Source organism: Temnothorax longispinosus, chromosome 8 (assembly GCF_030848805.1).
Source record: "Temnothorax longispinosus isolate EJ_2023e chromosome 8, Tlon_JGU_v1, whole genome shotgun sequence".
In the NCBI taxonomy this organism is placed as follows: domain Eukaryota; kingdom Metazoa; phylum Arthropoda; class Insecta; order Hymenoptera; family Formicidae; genus Temnothorax; species Temnothorax longispinosus.
The window spans coordinates 15,392,737-15,412,239 of record NC_092365.1 but is presented as its reverse complement, the minus strand read 5'-3'; the positions used below and the strand labels follow the sequence as shown (position 1 = coordinate 15,412,239).

The 19,503-nt window shown below is 44.9% G+C and overlaps 3 protein-coding genes across 8 annotated transcripts; 2 read left to right on the top strand and 1 right to left on the bottom strand.

Annotated features, from left to right (window-relative positions):
- The first annotated feature begins 2,262 nt into the window (after positions 1-2,262).
- LOC139817689 (uncharacterized) lies at positions 2,263-12,214 on the top strand. Of its 6 annotated transcripts, XM_071785948.1 has the most exons (9): positions 2,263-2,423; positions 7,236-7,372; positions 7,587-7,711; positions 8,275-8,414; positions 8,745-8,780; positions 9,446-9,657; positions 9,769-10,018; positions 10,606-10,850; positions 11,219-12,214. In XM_071785948.1, the coding sequence occupies exons 1-9, from the start codon at positions 2,414-2,416 to the stop codon at positions 11,444-11,446; spliced, it is 1,383 nt and encodes a 460-aa protein (XP_071642049.1). In that variant the 5' UTR covers positions 2,263-2,413; the 3' UTR covers positions 11,447-12,214. The 6 variants fall into 6 exon arrangements, with proteins under 6 accessions (XP_071642049.1, XP_071642050.1, XP_071642047.1 ...); XM_071785949.1 differs by lacking the exon at positions 8,745-8,780; XM_071785946.1 differs by having other exon boundaries at positions 9,446-10,018.
- A 455-nt stretch (positions 12,215-12,669) lies between these two features.
- LOC139817688 (transmembrane channel-like protein 7) lies at positions 12,670-18,367 on the top strand. The gene is made up of 4 exons (XM_071785945.1): positions 12,670-13,550; positions 13,645-14,057; positions 14,134-14,375; positions 14,453-18,367. The coding sequence occupies exons 2-4, from the start codon at positions 13,880-13,882 to the stop codon at positions 16,340-16,342; spliced, it is 2,310 nt and encodes a 769-aa protein (XP_071642046.1). The 5' UTR covers positions 12,670-13,550; positions 13,645-13,879; the 3' UTR covers positions 16,343-18,367.
- Positions 17,894-19,400, bottom strand: LOC139817693 (ribonuclease H2 subunit C). Its single transcript, XM_071785957.1, has 3 exons — positions 19,025-19,400; positions 18,536-18,768; positions 17,894-18,452 (listed from the first exon to the last, which is right to left on the bottom strand). Exons 1-3 carry the CDS (start codon positions 19,164-19,166, stop codon positions 18,432-18,434), a joined length of 396 nt encoding a protein of 131 aa, XP_071642058.1. The 5' UTR covers positions 19,167-19,400; the 3' UTR covers positions 17,894-18,431.
- Positions 19,401-19,503: the final 103 nt, after the last annotated feature.

The window sequence follows — 19,503 nt, the reverse complement described above, 5'->3', positions numbered from 1 at the left end:
CCTCGTAGTCGGGACCAGTTTTAGCGGACGAGGAGGAAACCCGTGTATGGGAGAAGGCGTGGAAGAGCGACCGAGGTGAGGAGACCTCACCTGTGTGATTCCTTGAAACGCCGTAACGCCCTCGAGCTATACGCGGGATTATATATATTACATCTCGTGCGGCATCAACGAGATGACGAAGTGGCGCAATCGCCGTGCGTACGAGTGATTGTATCAAGGAAAAAAGCAGGATCATTTCTCGATGTAACACGCTTTACACGCTTGTATAAAGTTCAACAGCTCGAGATTCTCCAGCGTCGGATTGTTTTCGGTCATTTATTTTCTTTTTTTATTTTACGTCTATTCTAATCCAACGTTGTAAATCTCACAATCAGTCTCTTCGTGGGTTTCAACATCGAGATCTCGTCGCGCAGTCGCCTCGCCAACGCTTTTATGAGACATTCCCTCGGAACCGGTCGGTGCATCTGACGATGATGCACGTGCATCGCTGAGACTACCACACTCATAGTAGTCGAACACGCTTAGTTCTGTCGCCGCTCGTTCGTTCGCACTGGCTCCGAATAATATTTTGTCTAAGAGATGAGCATGTACGTTTTGATACGAATGTACACAATTCTTTCTCATGTAACGATATTAAATATTAATTTACCGACTGTTAAGACTTATAATATTCGCCAGGCGATCGCAGGCCAAGTTATTTCGGCTTATAATTTATTACGAAAATATATAATCGCGAAAATATAAAAGAGATCCAAATTTGTAGCGGAGTTAAGGAATGCACAAGCGGCTAGTATGTCTATACATTAACGTTTCAGGATGTCGTTAAAAATTTTCTATTCCTTTTGCCGTCTTCGAGTCACGGCTTTAATGTTGCAATAAATTGTCGATACAAAGCTGATAATTGATGTCAATTCTCGGCTGTTAAGAAACACGTTTAGCAGCCTGGTTAATAAAAGCGAACTAGGTGCCGCCCCGCGACAGCGATATACGCGCCTATGCTGTTTCGCTGCAGCCCGCATCTCGTAATATCTTGAACATGTGGCCGATTACCGGTTTCCACAGACATTGTATGCAATTTTCAATACGTTATAATCAAATCATCTTCGATCTTCGCAATCAACGCACTGCGCAATCGATGAAGATGCGAATGTCGACAATGGTGATGAGCGCAAGCGTTGAAAGCATTTTTAAATATATATCGTGAGTTTCGCGGAAAATGTTTTTTTTTTTAATTACGAGAAAAGTACGGAGACCCAAAAAGCGGAAATGCTTTCTTAAATTAAGAAAATCGACACCGGTATCTTTATAGAAGCAAAGGAAATTCTCGATAGCCGCCGTATATTTTCAACCGTGAGAGTTACTGAGTTTCTTGTGTATCTACAGAAGATCAACGTGGAAACCACGTGGATTCTCAGTAACAATCGCTGGTAACCGACGACCAGTAATCGGTCACTTGCTGTCCAGCGATAACGATCGTCCGCGTAATCAATTTTTCCTTCAATCCGTACTTTTTTTGTAAATATATATAAATGCGCGAGGATATTTTACGCTGAATTTTACAATTCGATCTACGCACTTTGAACGACTCGCGTGAATTATTCGCGCGGAGATCCAATCGCTAAAACGGGATTAAGCGAACTTGCGTCCCGATGAAAGTTTATATTATTTCATAGTTATTTTATTATGCACACCGTCAACTCGCCACGTCATACACAAGACCGTCAAACGAACGGACAGTTCATCTGTTCGATATAAAGACCGTCAGCAGTGCAAATGAAATCATCGTCTAATAACGATAATGACCGCGTGCCACTTGCTGTTTGTTCCGCGTAACGGATGCATAAGCGCTTAATAATAATAACAAACAATCCGCTGTGAAAGCTAAATCGCGATCTCATGAATCACGTAATGAACTTTTACCGCGACGCGTATCGCTGTCCATGATAAAATATAAACGTGCATAGTCCAAATGAGTCCGTCGTGGAAGATGGGCGAAATACGAGATCATTAATCTGCAGCGACATTTCCTTTCCGGCCGTCACGGAATTGATATTTACAAATTACAATTAGACTTGCATGACAATAATTTATCTTTTTGCGTCAACGATTAATCGGATCGGATCGGGTCTCTCTGTGCGAGAGGGGAAGGGGGGGGGAGGACGTCGACGGAATTCCATCTGCGGATCTACATCGCGCTGATCCGCGTGACTCATCCCGCTCGTTAATTAGCGCGCGCATACGCACCTGGACATCGCGCATGCGTCGGCCGGCACGTCGATCGGCGAAGACATCAAAATACCGCGCGCGTCGCGGCGCAGTACGAATCCCGTCGTTGTGGTGTACGCATCGTGTGTTGTTGCTCGCTTCATCTCTTTCTCGCCGAAGGATTTTGCATAAACAACTAAAGAGCGACATGGCAATCTGTAAGTGTATCTTATTTACAAACCTTTGGCGCGGATTTATATTTCTTACATATTTATTAATTCTTATATATATATTATAACTATTATTACATCTAATTATATAATATTTAATATTGTTGTTTATTACCATCATATAATTTCTATTATATTCGATTCTATGTTAAATAATAGTTGTTATTATTATTATATAATTCTCGTGCATTTAAATAGTCGGAACAGGCTCCAAACGTGTGTAATAAGAACGATATGTTCTCTCTCTCTCTCTCTCTTTTCCTCTCTGTAATAAATTTTATATAGTTCTTATCGCGACAGTTGCTCGCGAAGTCTATTCCATTATTCATTATTGCGTCTCGATTATTTCAAAGCAACTTTGATCGCGAAGGCTCGAACGGAAGCGTATATATATATAACATTGCATAACGTGTTGTATAGCGCTGAATTGACATTGAACGAAAAAACGAATAAAGAATTTTTCGGCGTGTCGTGTCAATATCTAAGATTTCATCTCGCGATCTTCGCGCCTTCGTCGATCAACCTGCAGACGCCGTACGTCTGGAACGCGGACAGATTTTTCTCCGCCCTCAATTTTCATTCAACGATCGGATCGGCGGGAAAGTTTCCAGGCGGAAGGAAATAGTATCCCTCTCTCCGAGAAGCCATCGGCACATTTTTCTTTTCGAGAGGCTCTCTCTCTCTCTAAATATAGAGCTGGGGCGCGGCTGTGCCGGTTTGACAAGCCGGCCGGCATCCCCGACGCTCTAATACTATCGCTCGAGCAACTGTTTGAAATTCTACGGACAATCGTATAAGACCCGTTACGAATAAAACTCTCTCGTCCTGGCAGCTGCCGCGTTCCGGGCAATCGCGATTTCAAAGGATCGATTCGTCCCGGAAAAAGGTTCCACGCGCTAGGCAAGATTTTCTTTCCGGGTTTTCAAACGTTCGACGGAAGACTCAGAAACGATGGCAAATCGAAGCCGAGGCGAAAAGCATTCGCAGTTGTATGTTAAATCGCACGATTAGGCGACAACGACGTGTATACATATATATATGTATATACGTCGTTGTCGTCTTTATATAGTTTTTAACATGTTTACGTCACCGCGACGGAAGACACTTCCACGGTTTTTTTTTATCGCCGAGGTTTATCGCAGGTAGGGAATTAGTGTGAGAAACTTCGCAGTTATCGCGCGGCGAGTAGGAAAGAATGCGAGGACAGCGAAGAATGCGAGAGGTACGGTCGTGGATAATGTCCAGCGATGTGTTCCCCGCGCCGACCGTGTCCCCCGACCACAAAGCTCATGATCGCGTCACAAGAATGCGATCCCTCCGCGTCCTTGCGTAATTCGACTTCCAGATTGCGTTTCGCAATGCTCGGCGCGCCCCGCCTCATCCGAGGCCTCCTCCACCGTCGTCCAGACTTCCAGAGAGAGTCGTTTCCCGCCGTTCTACCACCGCGCGAGAATCCCTGTGTCTTCCCTTGCAAATTCGACTCTTCGATTTAATCTACTCCTTACTGCAATTAAGTCTGTTTTTAAATCGACACCTCCTCGTGCTCGCGACGCCGCGCCGCGCCGCGCCGGAGAATATGTCTCGTTCCCTTCGTTATCCTTTCTATCTTCCTTGCCTCGTACATTTCCCTCGGATATCATCGGAATGGAATCTCTGGGAGCGTTTTGAAAATCCAGGGAATGGACACTTTTCCCACTCGTCTCACCGTGAAATTGAAGCCGCCTATCGCGTGGCTTTAATTACACACGTAACCTTTGTCCGACCGGTCCCTTTCACGTCACGTAACGTGTAAGTTCCTCTTCGCGAAATCGCGAAGCCTCGCCCGTTGAAAATTTCAAGGCGGCTCCATCGATCGTTCCTCGAAACTCGCGCGAAAACACGCGTTGCTTTTTCGTTACGTAAGTCTAAAGTCTGATCTACAATGTGTTCTTTGCTTCCTGTTTTTTGTTCTCAACTTCTTTGCGACTATCTCGTATTTCGCAATTCCGTCGCGAAACGCGATGTTTTTTGTTCTCTGTCGCCCAAGATAAAAATTGACGAACTTTAGAAGAGACAAGAAACATCACGTTACGCGACAAAATTGCGAAATACGAGATAGTCGCAAAAAGGTTAAGAGCAGAAAACAGAAAGCAAAGAGCACATATTGTAGATCAGCCATAAAAGTCTAACGCGCGACGGAAAAACAAGCTTGCGGGCAAGTTTCGCTCGAAAAACAAAATTCGTCACGATATAGATACTACGACAACAATAAAAAAAAAAACCATTCAGTCAGGTGTCAGTCACGAGTTATGAAGGTGATCGTACATCGTTCAAACATACCGTTCAAACGTGTCCCTCATCGATCGAGTCCTACAGAAGGAGCCTAGCTCTCTCATTTAGACCGGTGTAACGCGTCGCCGGGAAAATTTCGGGAGGGACGTACCCCGGCGTTGAAGCAGGTGGCAGATTGGCACCGCGAGCGGCACGGCACCTGTTGTAGTTGAGTTTCAGTGATCGCGGCAGAACGCGTTGGTCCACCTTGCCTGGCAAAGCAAAGCACGACGACAGTTGCCATGCGAGGTCAATGGCAGCACGACGGCGAACGGCAAACGTAGAATAGTTCTACATACCGTTGTGCGTCGTGCCTATCGGCCGCGATTTACCGTCCCGGATTAACCGGCGAACGGTTGTCCGGTGGCAAAACCCCTCGGGCGTTACGGAGATCATTCTTTCCCGACGCGCCTGCCGGCGTCGTCCGGTTCTATTCCCGAACGTCGCGGTTGAGAGAAAAAGGAAAATCGACCTCTCGGGGTCTCGGAGAATCATTAGACACGCCGATCGGGCGCTGTAAAAGGATCTCGCAAAACAAATGGGAGCTCGCTCGCACGCGCGACCGGCGCGACGCTCGGATACGCTGCAGACGAGCGAGTGCGGCCAGAGCGCGGTATTCGCCGTTGCGCAATGCGAATTGACTCAATGACTCTAATTCTCGCGTTGTTATGTTAATTGGGAGAGAAGCACGACCCACATTACAGAAGCTAATCAATTTGCCGCGCATTGAATTAACGCGATTCGAGCCGCCGCGGCTCTCGGGACGTCGCGTCGTCGGCGAGAGAGATCCTCCCAGCGATAGGACGATTCTCAGGTTCAATCTGTAACGCTTAAACTGTTCTTATCTGTACTCGAGAATTCTGTAAAATTTGCGGAATAATTGCGTGATTATTGTCGAGGCGTCGAGGCCGCGTCGCACGTTTCAAAATAATTAGTTAATAAATCTTCACAGGAGAAGCAGATTATTCGGCGTCTTATCGGGCGACCGATTTCTTCCTTTTTCTTTCATGAGACATCGTGGCTGGATATGTCAGAAGACCGGAGCGCAATCGTTCTGGATCGCGGACGTCGCGTAATGTGAAGTAATTGACATCGAAATAAGAATGACATCAGCACGACGCCGCGCCGTTAGACTTGGATACGCTCGACGACGCCGCGACGACGATTTTAGTATCGGCGACGCGTGTATCCCGTCATATATTCGCCGCAACACGCCCGTCCTAAAGGGGATCCGAATTTCTCGATGGCGAGGCCCATGCCAAGCCGCCGCTTGCGAGATCCCTTCCTCATTTACGATGCGTATGATGTCAGCGAGCTTGACCGCGACTTACTCGCCGACTATTTATAATCGTTACGTCGGCCGAGTCGCTCGGCCGCGCTATTCAGTTTCCGAAGCGAGCGGGAATATGGAATATGGAAAAACAAATGAAAAATAGATAAGAAAACTTTAGTGCCGCCGCGCTATCTTGGATATATACCGGCGTATTTCCTCGCGACCTCGGAATTAATGGGCAGTCGCGCGACTCTCTCGCGCGATCGTCGTCGATTCGCCAACACTGCGACGTAAAAGGCTAATAATAATGGCAGTACTAATTGCACCCGAAGACTCCTCGGTTTCGGTAATTCCTGCGCATATACCGGTTTAAAATCGAGGCAAATGGAAGAATTCCGGACACGAAAGAAGTCGACTCGTCGATTGCCAGAATACTTTCCAGAAATCTTTATTGCTTATAGAAACGTGATCTCACTGGACCAAGAATAACTGTTTATTCAACTCTTACGGCGAGTGGATCTCGGCAAAAAAGTACGTCGCTTACTCAACGCGCCGGACGAGGATTTATGGCCGCGAAACTCGATCGACGATATCTCATCACGAACCCGGGGCGAGGGTGATTCAGAACGCCTCGCGTGTAGTATCGAAATTATTGGCGGATTATACATCTATTTTTGACCGCACGATCAATGTGTTTTCGCCATGCGAACGTACTTTATTTCTTATTCGCGCCCGACGATTGTAAATGACAGCGGCTCGTCCCTGCGGCGCCGACACGATTGATAACGCGCCGGTTTTTTACGAGCCTTTTAAAAACGCACGGCGCGGATTATCTCGCGTACGCGCGATTACCGCCCGGATGACCTTTTGCGGGGCCTATCATTAAGATATTGCGAGATGTAGCGTAAGCCACGACGTGCGTGATTATCACCGTCAGCGCGCGCGATATCGATCGAATCCTGCATCGTCCTACTTTCTTGACCGCTTTTGACGAGAACCCCGCCGTGGGTCGGGCTGGCGTCGAAATGTCTCGATGTTCGGCATCGCGGCGCCTTTCCCCCACGCGGCGGTCGGAAATATCCGTAATAAAACTAATAAACTCGCGAGCCGCGATTAATCGCCGACCCTGGCTAATTTGAGGCAAGCGGCGTTCCGGACGAGTTATCCTGATTCTACGACTGGCTTTCCGAGGTTTCACGCGATCCTCCTTTTTTCAGCGCTTAGCACCGAGGACAAATTGGAGTACCATTTCTACCCCGTGACGGCCGGGCAAATCCAGTTCCGGGTAAAAGCGCCGCACGATGCCCACGTCGCTCTCACCACGGGACCCCAGGAGGGGGATCCGATGTACGAGGTGAGAGATCTCCTTTCGCGCCTTCCCGGGGCGCGACTTTGTTACATAGAATGCCTGAGCAAGGGCGGATATCCTTTCGCGCCGTAGATCCTATCTGGGGTCCGGCTCGTACGACGAGCCTCTCGGCTCCGTGACGGCGCACGAAAGCGCCGTCGTAGTAATTAAATCGTAATGCAGCGGAGCGTTGAATTGAAGTTTGTGCTCCTCTTCACAGGTCTTCATCGGAGGATGGAGCAACAGCAAGTCCGTCGTGCGCAAGAATAGAACCAAGCCGGAAGCGGCGGAGACGGAAACGCCCGGCATCCTGAGCGCGGATGAGTATCGCGGCTTCTGGATCAGGTACAGCCGCTCGTTTGCCAGATTCACTAAAGAGTCATTAAGGACGTTCTCCGGTCCTTATACTAGAGAAAATCGATTTTTTTAGGATTTTCTTGAAACTGTGAATATACGTTAATTTAGGTGTGCTTTATGCGTGGTATAAATTTTAGTACCTTTTTCGGGATAAAAAATAAAGATACTGAGCCTCAAAGTTTCAAAAAAAAAATTTAAAATTTAATTTTTTTTAGTTTTGGCATTTTTTCCTTATAGAACTAGACGAGAGGAGCAACTTTGGTCCTCTTGACCAACCTCGTATCTCTTACCGTTTGGCCTGGAAAACCTTTTCATTAGTAAAAGTTGAAACTTTGAGGCTCAGTATCTTTATTTTTTATCCCGGAAGAGGTACTGAAATTTATACCACGCATAAAGCACACCTAAATTAACGTATATTCACAGTTTCAAGAAAATCCTAAGAAAATCGATTTTCTCTAGTATAAGAACCGGAGAACGTCCTTAAGCTAAGTCCGCTCGTGTCAAACGTCGATTTTATATACCATTCTTTTGTTCGCTTTACAAAATCACAGGTGGGACAACGGCATTCTCACGGTGGGCAAGGAAAACGATACAGCTCCTTTCCTGAGCTACGCCGACCCGGAACCGTTCGGGATCGGTCACTTCGGCGTTTGCACCGGCTGGGGTGCCACCGGCGAATGGCTCATCGAAGGTAGGCGTCAGAACTCCTTCTCCCGCTCGCGATTTAAGGATATACATCGTTTACTTCTTTCCAGAACTTCCCTTTCATGGCTGTCGGTAGCCCTCTCTCTCTTCGTAATCCCCGTCTTACTTTACAGATTATAACAGTAGACATTCGTAGTCACACAAGGTAGAAGTGATAAAGAGAAACTCGTAGTTAAACTATCTCTATAGTAGATCGATTTAGCACCTATATTTCCTATATTTTCATAGATGAGATTGATCACTTGACACTTTCTGATTTTCCGATGATTCTCTTTCTGGTGTCTTTTCGGATTGCGGCATCGCGGTACTCGCACAGCCATATGCTGCGGCGGCGGCGGCGGTTACGGTGGTTGTACGTAATGTATTTGAGCACGACAAAAAAAAATAGAAATCCACGAGAGATGATTCCTGCGAGAGCGTGACATAGTCGCACGTGGCGTCCCATATAGATTCTGCTTTTCTGCCCGAGTACGTTTGATCCTAGCACGTGTTATATTCCTCCCCCCCATCACGTGTAATCGACGCTGGATTAAGAACGCTTCTCTCGCGGATGCTCGATTATCCCTAATGTGGGTTTGGCAGATCCAAGAAGGAATACAGCGTATTTATTAATCCATCACAGAGTCGATATGCACAGCACGTTCGGCACCATGACGCAGGGGCACCGTTAGGCACTGATTGATTTCTTTTCAACCGTTCACGCATACACATACACCGATACTTCAGGTTTATTCATTTGACTGCTTTCCAGCTGTTGACTGCTGAAAAGTCAATCAATTTCAATCGTCATCAATCGTATTTACTAAATAATGAAAAACACGTAAAATAACATGTCAAATAGAAATTCTTTCGATTCAGAGAGCAGCGTATCTAAAGAAATTATTTTATTATTTTGTTATAATACGTTATATATATTTTTTTTGTTATAAGCACCAATTTTTATCTTCGCATTATTTGGTACAGATAATTTTTATTTGGTATTTGTTTTTTTGATCTTTTATTTTTACGCTCGACAAGGCCGCAAACCTTTGAACACTCCTAACAAGCTACAGTACAAGTTTCACGCCATGCGAAGCGGCTCGGTGGTGATCGACGTGAAAGCTAAGAGCAACGGGCACATCGCGCTGACCGACCGGAAAGGCGAATCGAGTCCCATGTACGAGATCATGCTCGGCGGGTGGGAAAACACCGCGTCGGCTATTAGATACGATCGCAAACAGCCCGATAAGGTTCGAAACGATTTCGCTAATTTCGCGTTGAGATTAAAACTACAAGCGTTAAACGCGGAAGCGTTAAAGAGGCGTCTTTGCTCTCACGTGGACAATTTTGCGGCCCGTCAGGTGCGCGTGGACACGCCGAAACTTCTCAGCGACCGCGATCACAAGAGGTTCTCGATCGCGTGGCTCGAGGGCCTCATCACGGTCAGATCGGGCGGTCCGAACGGCGCCGTCCTCATGGAATGGCGTGACCCGAACCCCATCGGCGTGAGCTACGTGGGGGTGCGCACCGGTTGGGGCGCGACCGGAAACTGGAAGCTCCGTTTCGAACAATATCCCGCACTTCCCGCAGTCGCTACCGGTCAAAAGAAACGTAAATGATCTCTCTGAACGTCCCCCGGTGACTCCGAGCGATTAGTCGTCGACGCCCGAGATCAGTCGTCCCCCTCGTCTCCGTCGAGTCGTAGTCGATCGCGAGACTGATGAACTCGAGGCGTCGCGTCGACGCGTTCTCGGGATCGCCGAGCGATTAAGTCTTATCACACGCTTGATTGCGAACGTAAATCTGGTATTACGCCCTCACGCACACGCATACACGTGTTGAAACCTACTGGCTTTTAGAAACCTTTCCCAAAATTAATACAGCTTGAGGCGGTCAATTTTTTTTTCGTTATTTTTGTTAACTGTATGTCTCACTCGGTTTTGGTCTTCACCTTTCACCCACCCTCTGAGCACGCGTTCTAATATTAACTGCATGAAATTTTACGAAAGATCACCTGTGCACGCAAACACATTGGTAGAATGCGGATATGGCTTGACTGGATAAGGATGAATGGAACAGCTGCACTTTATTATTTTTCTATTATATCACTTTTTTAATATTTTTCTCTTTTTACATTGTGTTTCAATGTCACAATTATGAGCGTTCCCTCCGTATTTCTAAGCATATCGTAATTGTAGATTCCAGCACGAGGCCGTCCGCGCCGTTGGACGTCCGTGCGCTCGACGCGGGAAGCGTGTGCTGGTGCGACGCGTCCGGCGGGATGGTACCACCCGACGCGGTCGAGGGTGGAAACGACGACGGGCCCCTGTTCGTCGGTAGGGCTCACCACGAGGGTGCTCTCATCCCCGGCAAGGTGAAGCCCGGTCACTCCGTTTGCTACGTCGCCTGGGGCGGCGCCGAGCATGGAAAGACCGACTACCAGGTGAGTAACGGGAACCTCGCCGAAGACCGCGTGGAGACATCTCCGAGGATGTTTAAAGGAACCCATCACACTGTTAAATACTAAAGAAAATTTAAACCAACATCTCGAGTTAAATAACATATTGTTGTTTCTATAACTACCGTGTTGAAATTTATTACTCTAACTCCGTTGGTTTAGTTATAGATCAACATTGTTTTTAAATTAACGACATATTGAGTAGGAGCAGTGGCGACCTATAGGAATGGTAAAAAATGACTGAAATTAAGTACAATTTGAGTCTACGAATTTAACAGTGCAGATCGACAAAAGGCGATTACGATCCAACTTGACCGCACGTTTCCCAGTTTACAAACAGTTTCCTGTCGCAGGTTCTCTGCGGCTGCAAACCCACGTGGGTGCCGGTAAGCGGCGGCAGCATCCCGCGGAACGCGATCCCGGGAGGCGAGACCGAAGACGGCGAGCCGCTGTTCATCGGCCGGGTGCACCACGAGGGTACCTTGACCATCGGGAAGGTGCAGCCATCCCACAACGTGTGTTACATACCTTACGCCGGTTCCGAGGTCGCCTTCCCCGAGTACGAGATCTTGGTCGAGTAATAATCGTCCCGAGAGATCCTGCGGCCAGGAAGGGAGAAAAATCCGATGGGATTCGTCGCCGACTTATCGGCAGTTCTGCGAGGAAGAAGACAACGAAGCTTCGAATTTTAAATAATAATTTCACAATTGTATTGTATAGAATAATCGTTGCGCAAAAAGGGGAGGTTGAACGGAATCTCTAAAAATTTCCTAAAAATCTTGATGATTTAAAAAAATAAGTTTAGCGATTTGTGTTTCATGTATGATCTGTGTCAGATTTTTTTTTACCAACGATCTGTTCGTTTATTGATCTTATCTGAGCGAAATACATTATGAAATATACGAATAAGGAATCTCAAGTGTGCAAACTAGTCTAATTACATATAGTAAGTCGATAACATTGAAAGATACTGTAGAACTGATCGATAAGCCGGAGATGTACTGTTCGCTAACGTCTACGCAAGCGTCTGCTTTTCGCACGGAAGTATAATTGCAGTCACGCTATAGGAAGAGAAAGCAAATCAAACGGCGATATATGCGCGCGCTATATATATAGATATATAAATCTTTTTTTAAATTGGCACCGGGTACCGTCCGGTTGAACCAATTGTTCCGTCGTCTCTCCATCAGGACGACAAGTTCATATAGATACATATATTTTTATGGTAGAGCTACCGTTTTCTAACGCACAATATATACCACATGCTTTTTGTCAAAGAGTATATTTTCGGATTATATGTATTGTTGTTATGACGAATAGATTAAACGAACATCCATGAAACGAGAAAACCTTGTCGCCTTATTTTTATTGCGCGCATAAATACCAGCAGAATCCCAAGGCAAAGAGAATCGGCGAGAAGGTTGAATTGTTTGGAATTCTGAGAATTTCACGAAGTTAAAAGAATTCAGAATTTGTGAATTAGTTAGAGAGAATATAATTGACAAGGAGATTGTACAGTATCTAAATTTCCAAGAATTTTTTACACCCCTTATAGAAATTTAATACTGTAAGTGATTTTTTGGCTAGTGATTAATCATTTAAAAGCACTATTAACAGTGCTTTTAATAGTGTTTTTAAGTGATTAATTACTAGCCAAAAAATCACTTAGGCCCAGTTCAACAGTGGCCAGTTAGCTTAACTAGTAGTTAACTCTCACTCTCTGTCTCTTTTTAACTCAAAGGTTAGATAGAGACGGAGAGTGAGAGTTAACTACTAGTTAAGCTAACTGGCCACTGTTGAACTGGGCCTTACAGTATTAAATTTCTATAAGGGACTTCGACTAAGAATTTCGAGAATTCGGGATTTCAAAAGAGCATATATATATATTGATAAATCGACAATCGACCACGCCATATATGTAAAAAATATTACAGTCGATAATTAATGCTATTTGTCAAGAAAATATCTTATAAAAGATAACTTCTCGATAATTTTTCCAAAAGTTTTAAACACGTCTTTTGTCTAAACTTTCAAGGATATTTTTAAAAAGGCATCTGTCTTTTAGACTTAGTTTTTTTCGCTTTCTGACTCTCATGGTCATAAATTTGTATTGAGAGCAATTGCGAGAACAATTCAAAAGAAGAAATTTAGTTTAGGGGATCTAGCTGTTTTAAAATAAGGGAGTCCAGAATAGAGGATCTCCAGAAAGAGGCGTCATCCACGCAATTTTTATCCATCCCTTTTTTTGAGGGCGTCCAAATCCCGAGACGCCATCTAGAGACCTTCGCGAGTTCGGCGATCCTCTCGGCGACTATTCGTTATTATTAGCCGTCTGCTCCGGCTGCTGGGTTTGACGTATGAGACAAACAGCAGGATGCCGATGTGCGGGCCCGTGCCGATGAACCTTCGCGAACCGCTCTCGCCCGTCGCGGTTTTGGCAGAGCCGAAACGTCGGACGCGGTGTCGTCGGCCACGTTGATCAGTTGGGTTGGCTTCGCGAGGCCTTGACGACGACGCGCGACATTCACGTATATTTCGAGGCGTCGAAAGACAGTGCGCGACCGATAAGCAGCTAGGTCACGATACAGTTGGAAATAACGTGTTGTTCGGGCTGCTGTCAGTATCGATCGGCGGAAATCCCGCGTCAACGAGATACGTCTCGTCTGACCTGCTCATTTTGGATGCGTATGTATATATGTGTTATATATATGTACATTCTAATATTATTTTATCTTCCTGGGAATGGTCCATTACGTTAACAATTCAATGTCTTCCACAGTTATCGGCGCTACTGTTATCGTCAGATGTGCAATATTGTCCAGCTGTTTCCGAAACACATTGTGAAAACTCAACGAGAGACTCTGGATTGGAGGGCAGATGGACTAATTGCTGAAATCATGCGTCAAGCCATGCGAATCATTTGCGCGAAAGATTAGACGTTTGAGATCGTGATCTTTGCGCGTAACTGACCTGTTTTGAACATTTGAACCCATTTGAAATCCTATCCTGAAAAAATGTCGAGCGGAGAGAGGAAGAAAAGGGGATGCGACCGAGGACACGGATGGGAGGAGGCCGGCGCCGAATTCTATCAGGAGAGTTATCCAGCGGCCGTGGAGGCGGATCTGCAACAGGCGCTGCAGAGGGATCCCTCGCACATAGCGACCTTGCTACCCAGCAAGAAGTCTCGCGTCGGTAGGTTTATTTTATCTTGACAAAAAGGCAAGCCGCAAACGCGTTTCTCTGTGTCTTACGCATGTGTTTGACGCAGCCACGGCGAAACGAATTCGTAACGACACGAAGACCACGTTGAGGAGGCGTACGAGCACCAGATCCCGCGGCACCACAACCTCGAGGCGTATGTCGACCAATATACACGACGCGGCTGTGTCGATGCTGCCCGATCTGTCGGAAAACTTATCCAACGAGGAGCGCACGTGGGAGGAAATTATGCAGATCAAGGCTATGCCCGTGTGCATGTCTCAGAAAATACAATTGAAGAACCAGTTGCAGGTATTTTGGAAAGTGCACACTTTAGAGATAAATTAATATGTATGACTTGTAATGATTCCCCCCCGTGTATCTTTCAGAGCGCTACAAAACTAAGACTTCAGGGCTTCGAGCAGCTCAAGTGGCAGCGCAGAAAAGCCTGGCAGCAATTCCGCATCAGGATGAAAGAGGCCTACTCCAAGATGGAGCTGTGGAACGACAGTCTGAAGAAGATCGGCGGAAACTTCGGGATGGGCATAGTAGCGTACTTTTTATTTATCAAGTGGTTGCTGTATCTGAATCTGCTTTTGTTCGCGATTATATTCTTGCTGATAGTACTGCCGGCGATAGTGCTGGAGGTACCGGGAAACGGAAAGTGCACGTTTAGTGAGGCCGGCAGCGTGGCTTGCTGCTCCGAGTTGTATAGAAACAAGACCGACGAGAGTAGCAGTATAACCAGGATCGTGCAGGACGGCGGTATATTGGAGTACAGTCCGCTGTTTTACGGCTCGTACACGCACATGATCTACGAAAGCATGGATGCCACGTTCTGCTACAATTCGCCGCTGGCCTACATCTACGCCATCATCAGCGTCTTCATCGTTAGCTTGGTGGCGATCGTACGGTCGGCCGCCAAAGGGTTCAGGGAGAGAGTCGTGGAGGGCGAGGGCCAGTTTTATCGATACTGCAATTTGATATTCGGCGGCTGGGATTACTGCATCAACAATAAAAAATCTGCCTCGATAAAGCACAAGGCAATGTACAACGAGATGAAAGGGTTTCTCGAGTCGGAGAGGCTGGAGGAGGAGCGGCGAAACCGTACGCCGGAGGAGGAAGCGAAGTTGCTCTTCATGCGTCTGTTGGTCAATCTAGTAATTTTAACGGTATTGAGCGGATGCGGCGTGTTCGTTTACTACGTGATCGACTTCTCGTTCACTCAGCTGTCGGCGCACTCGGTGAAAGACTGCGAGATATTCAGTCTGTTCTTCGAATTCCTTCCATATATATGTATCGTTGGGCTTAACGTAGCGGTGCCGTTCCTCTTCCGCTATCTGGTCGCCCTGGAACATTACAGTCCGTCGTACGTCGTTAAAGTGACGCTGTACAGAACCATGTTTTTCAGATTCGCCTCACTGGCCGTTCTGTTAACGTCCCTGCACAAGCTCGTCGCGGGCAAAATTCCGGACGACGAATGCGCCAACAAAGCGAACGAGCAGCCACTGTGCTGGGAAACGTTCGTCGGACAGCAGTTCTTCAAGCTTTACACCACCGACATTTTCATCCAATTATTCATGACGGTCTTCATCAATTTTCCACGGTCGTTGATCGCGCGTCACACCGAGAACAAGGTTCTGCGCTTCGTCGGCGAGCAGGAGTTCGACTTGCCCAAGCACGTGCTGGATATCTTATACTCGCAGACGGTCTGCTGGCTCGGCTGCTTCTTCGCCCCGCTATTACCCTTGGCCGCCGTCATCGGGACGTTCCTGTTATTTTACATAAAGAAAATCACTTGTCTGGTGAATAGCACGCCGTCGAATAAGATTTACCGTGCCAGCCGGTCGAACTGCCTGTTCATGTTCAATCTGCTGATCTCCTTCATCCTGGCGATGATACCGGTCGGCTACTCAATCGCGGAGATCATGCCGTCGAAATCGTGTGGGCCGTTCCGGGGATTGGAGTCCGTGTGGGCGTTATTGATCATGGCGTTCTCGGAATTGCCCAATTGGTTGCAGTCGATTCTGTCCTTTCTGGGTACGGCCGCCTTCGGCATACCGGCATTCGTCGTTCTATCTCTGCTTCTCTATTACTATTACGTGATGTGGCTGGCGAACAAGCACATGGTGACGGTATTGAAGAACCAATTGGTATTGGAGGGCCATGACAAGCAATTCTTACTGAACAGGCTCAGCGCTTTCATCAAGCAGCAGCAGGATCAGAACAAGTTTCACCAGGAGCAGGCCAATGAGTTAGGCACGTTTCAACATGTATAAATGGTATAAATCTTGATTTGACATTCTTATGGATATACAAATTTAGCGAAGGCATTTTTTACCAGCGGTGAACATCAGTTCGCATGCATTATTTGACGTTTTACTTGAGATTTTTTATAGGTTTTTACTTACAGTAAGACTGTCGACTTTGTCTTCTTTATATTATACACGAGTGGCACTTATATAATAGTTTTTTTGATATTCTACCGAATTGGATGAAAACGATACGGACGACAAGGAGCCCGGACAATAGCAAAAAAATTAATACGTATCTCACTTACATACTGCCTGTTGCGGTGTCTTGCATCTTTATACAAGCTGATGTTTTTTGAGACTCGAATTACAGTCACAACCACTGCCACAAACGTTAGTTTCCGCGTGTCTTTAGATCCAGCTTCGAAAAACTTACATTCAAACGGGACATATCTCACATTCTAGGTAATTCAATCGTCTCATGTATATGAAAATGCACGTATAAGATCAGGGTACAAAAAAAAATGAGGAGAAGATACGGTGTTGTGCAAGTATTACACAATAGCGAGGGAAATCGTGAATTATTTAAGTATTCATTAATTCCGTATAATTTCATGGATATCTATAAATCTCATATAGAAACACACGCGTAATATTAAAGATCTACCTTAGAACATAATCTTCGTCAGGAATAATATATTATAAGCTAATGTGATCATATATTATATGTCTAACTTAAAGAGATTAACTCGTTAAGAAAATGGGCAGCGATCGCGAATCTGCCTGTATCCGCCACTTGGGTGGGGACCTTCCTTAGTTCGCCTGAGGCTTCGTTTCGCTGGGCCTCAAATCGAACAGGCAGGTACTCACCCGTTCGATTTACGCGCAAGAAGAGATTAAAATATATTTAGCTTAAATATATGGACAACGGCAACAAGACTAACGCGTCCGTCTATAGGACGAACATATACTTCCTCAACTTTACGAGTATAAACGTTAGAGAGCTTTTGCATGAATGAAACGAAGTGACGTGCGGCGGACCTATTTTCTAGCGTAGTTCCTTAGAAGTCTGTAATGTTACTGTAAATAGGTCCTCTAGAACCTATGAGAATTTATTTTACTAGCGAGATATCTCTATAGTAAACGTCGGGGAAAATCAGAAGTATTTTATTATATTTATTGTTTCGTTATCGAGGCTTTAATAATTTTAGAATCTAGGAAACGAACGTAAGAATTTTTGTATAATTCCATATGTATGCAAACATTCAAGATTTTTTTCAACTGTAGAAATCTCATATACCTCAGTATTGTTGTATTGTATAACGCCAAAGATAATTCAGATTGAGACTGTAATAATTTATTTATTTCGTATATATCTATTAACGCGAGATATTTGTAAACAAATGTACTTCGTACACACACTTTTATCCATTATCACCGATTCTACGCAGAAATGAAAATGTTTTCCATCGTAGCGTATGTTTAGACGTCAATTCTGTATAAGCATCGTGCACAGAATACACGCACTGTCGCAAATCGATCGGATCCTTTGGCCTAAATAATTAAAATCAATGCACATACCGCGTACCGGGAAATGTATTTTGTAAATCTCACATTTGTATAACTAAGATAGCATGTACGGATGCTCAGACACATCCTTCCTTAATTTATTATAGATGTCACAAGCTCTATCGACGGCACTATATAAATGCATTTAATATAAAATTAAATATAAAGTCGTATAAAAACATATAATCCTACGTAAAACAGATTTATGCCCCGGGGAGAAGAATCTGCTGAACGCATTTATAATTAAACAGAGAAATACAATGAAGTCCACAGATATCTCACATAGGAAGCTCTGTTTCTTTGAATGTCACTGCTAAGTAGATTATAATAATGCTCTCTCTTTACACAACTCAATCATAGATTCTTATCATAGATCGTACATTATTTGTGGCTTAACCATCCAATTATGATGCTGTAAAAATAAATCTGTTGTACAAAACGCCTCTTCGTTATCTCTCTTCTCAAAGTATAAAACTGTAGTGTCCAACGGAGAACATGTTCTTTTATCGTATCCTGTCGAATATAGTTTTTTTCCCTCCGATATCACCTATGCTTCTGATGAATGTAACTAAAAATCATTGGAAAACAACTTATTAGAACAATATGTTGACGATAACCGATACGTTACAAGCTTATGTAAAGAAAACTTACCGCTTTAGCTACGTCGACCCAATCTAATGCAGCGGCAAGAGCGTCATTCTTAGACGGTATTCTATCATAATTCCAATACGTAAACTGCGAAAAGGTTCCCGTGCAATACAAATTCCTCTCCCTGTTCTCGGTATCCGCCGTTTTAGCCTCCGTAAACATCATGCCTCTGTATCCAGCAGGTACATCTACCTTTCTCCCTTGAAGCGGGTAGCCACGGAAGGAGCAATCGTAGTCTTTGAACAGTCGAATGGCAAATTAATGTTGCAATTAATTTCTCTCTTACCTCTTGATTCGCTTGTCACTTCAATTACTACATTTACTTAACGTATCAGGTAAGTTATAAGTTAAACACAGAATGTATATGTGAAAAACATGTAACAGAATGTATGAAAACATGAAAAAAATGTATGAAATTTTATTTCTTATGGATAGTTTTACAAATTTATCCTGTACTAAATATATGATACCGAAAAGATTTATCTCACTCACATCCTTCGTCTATCCTACGAATGTAAGGCTTGAAATAAGAGGAAACATTCGCAGTTTCGTCCCCGTGAATTTTACACGGCATGAAATGTAACTCGGCATCGTCTCGGTCAACCAGATCGTTAATGTGCAATCGAGTGACCATGTTAATTTAATACGGCGCAAGGTATTGATAATTGTGCGAAAAGTTTCGATGAATCTTTACGAGTTTACGACTTGTATATGTATACACAATAAACTAACCAATAATAGCATACCGGCGCCATCGTAAAGAATGTCCTTTTCATACTTTTAAAAGTTACCAGATTTCGTAGGTAGGATTTTTAAAAATTACCAGGCTCCGAGCGCGTTAATTTTCAAATATGAGGATGCAATACGTTACTTTTCACTCAACTTAATATAAATTTTCTCGCAAAATAAAGATATCAAAAGGGATATTAAAATTGTTCGCAGTTTTCTCCGGGGGGGGAGGGAGACGGAAG

Coding starts and splice junctions, on each gene's coding strand:
- LOC139817693 (XM_071785957.1), bottom strand. CDS start 19,166: ATGGTCACTCGATTGCACATTAACGATCTGGTTGACCGAGACGATGCC. Junction 18,769..19,024: donor TCGTAGGATAGACGAAGGAT/GTGAGTGAGATA, acceptor GACTGTTCAAAG/ACTACGATTGCTCCTTCCGT. Junction 18,453..18,535: donor GGGTCGACGTAGCTAAAGCG/GTAAGTTTTCTT, acceptor AATGATTTTTAG/TTACATTCATCAGAAGCATA.
- LOC139817689 (XM_071785946.1), top strand. Junction 8,415..8,744: donor CGGCGAATGGCTCATCGAAG/GTAGGCGTCAGA, acceptor GTACTCGCACAG/CCATATGCTGCGGCGGCGGC. Junction 8,781..9,445: donor CGGCGGCGGTTACGGTGGTT/GTACGTAATGTA, acceptor ACGCTCGACAAG/GCCGCAAACCTTTGAACACT.
- LOC139817688 (XM_071785945.1), top strand. CDS start 13,880: ATGTCGAGCGGAGAGAGGAAGAAAAGGGGATGCGACCGAGGACACGGA. Junction 14,058..14,133: donor CAGCAAGAAGTCTCGCGTCG/GTAGGTTTATTT, acceptor TGTTTGACGCAG/CCACGGCGAAACGAATTCGT. Junction 14,376..14,452: donor AATTGAAGAACCAGTTGCAG/GTATTTTGGAAA, acceptor TGTATCTTTCAG/AGCGCTACAAAACTAAGACT.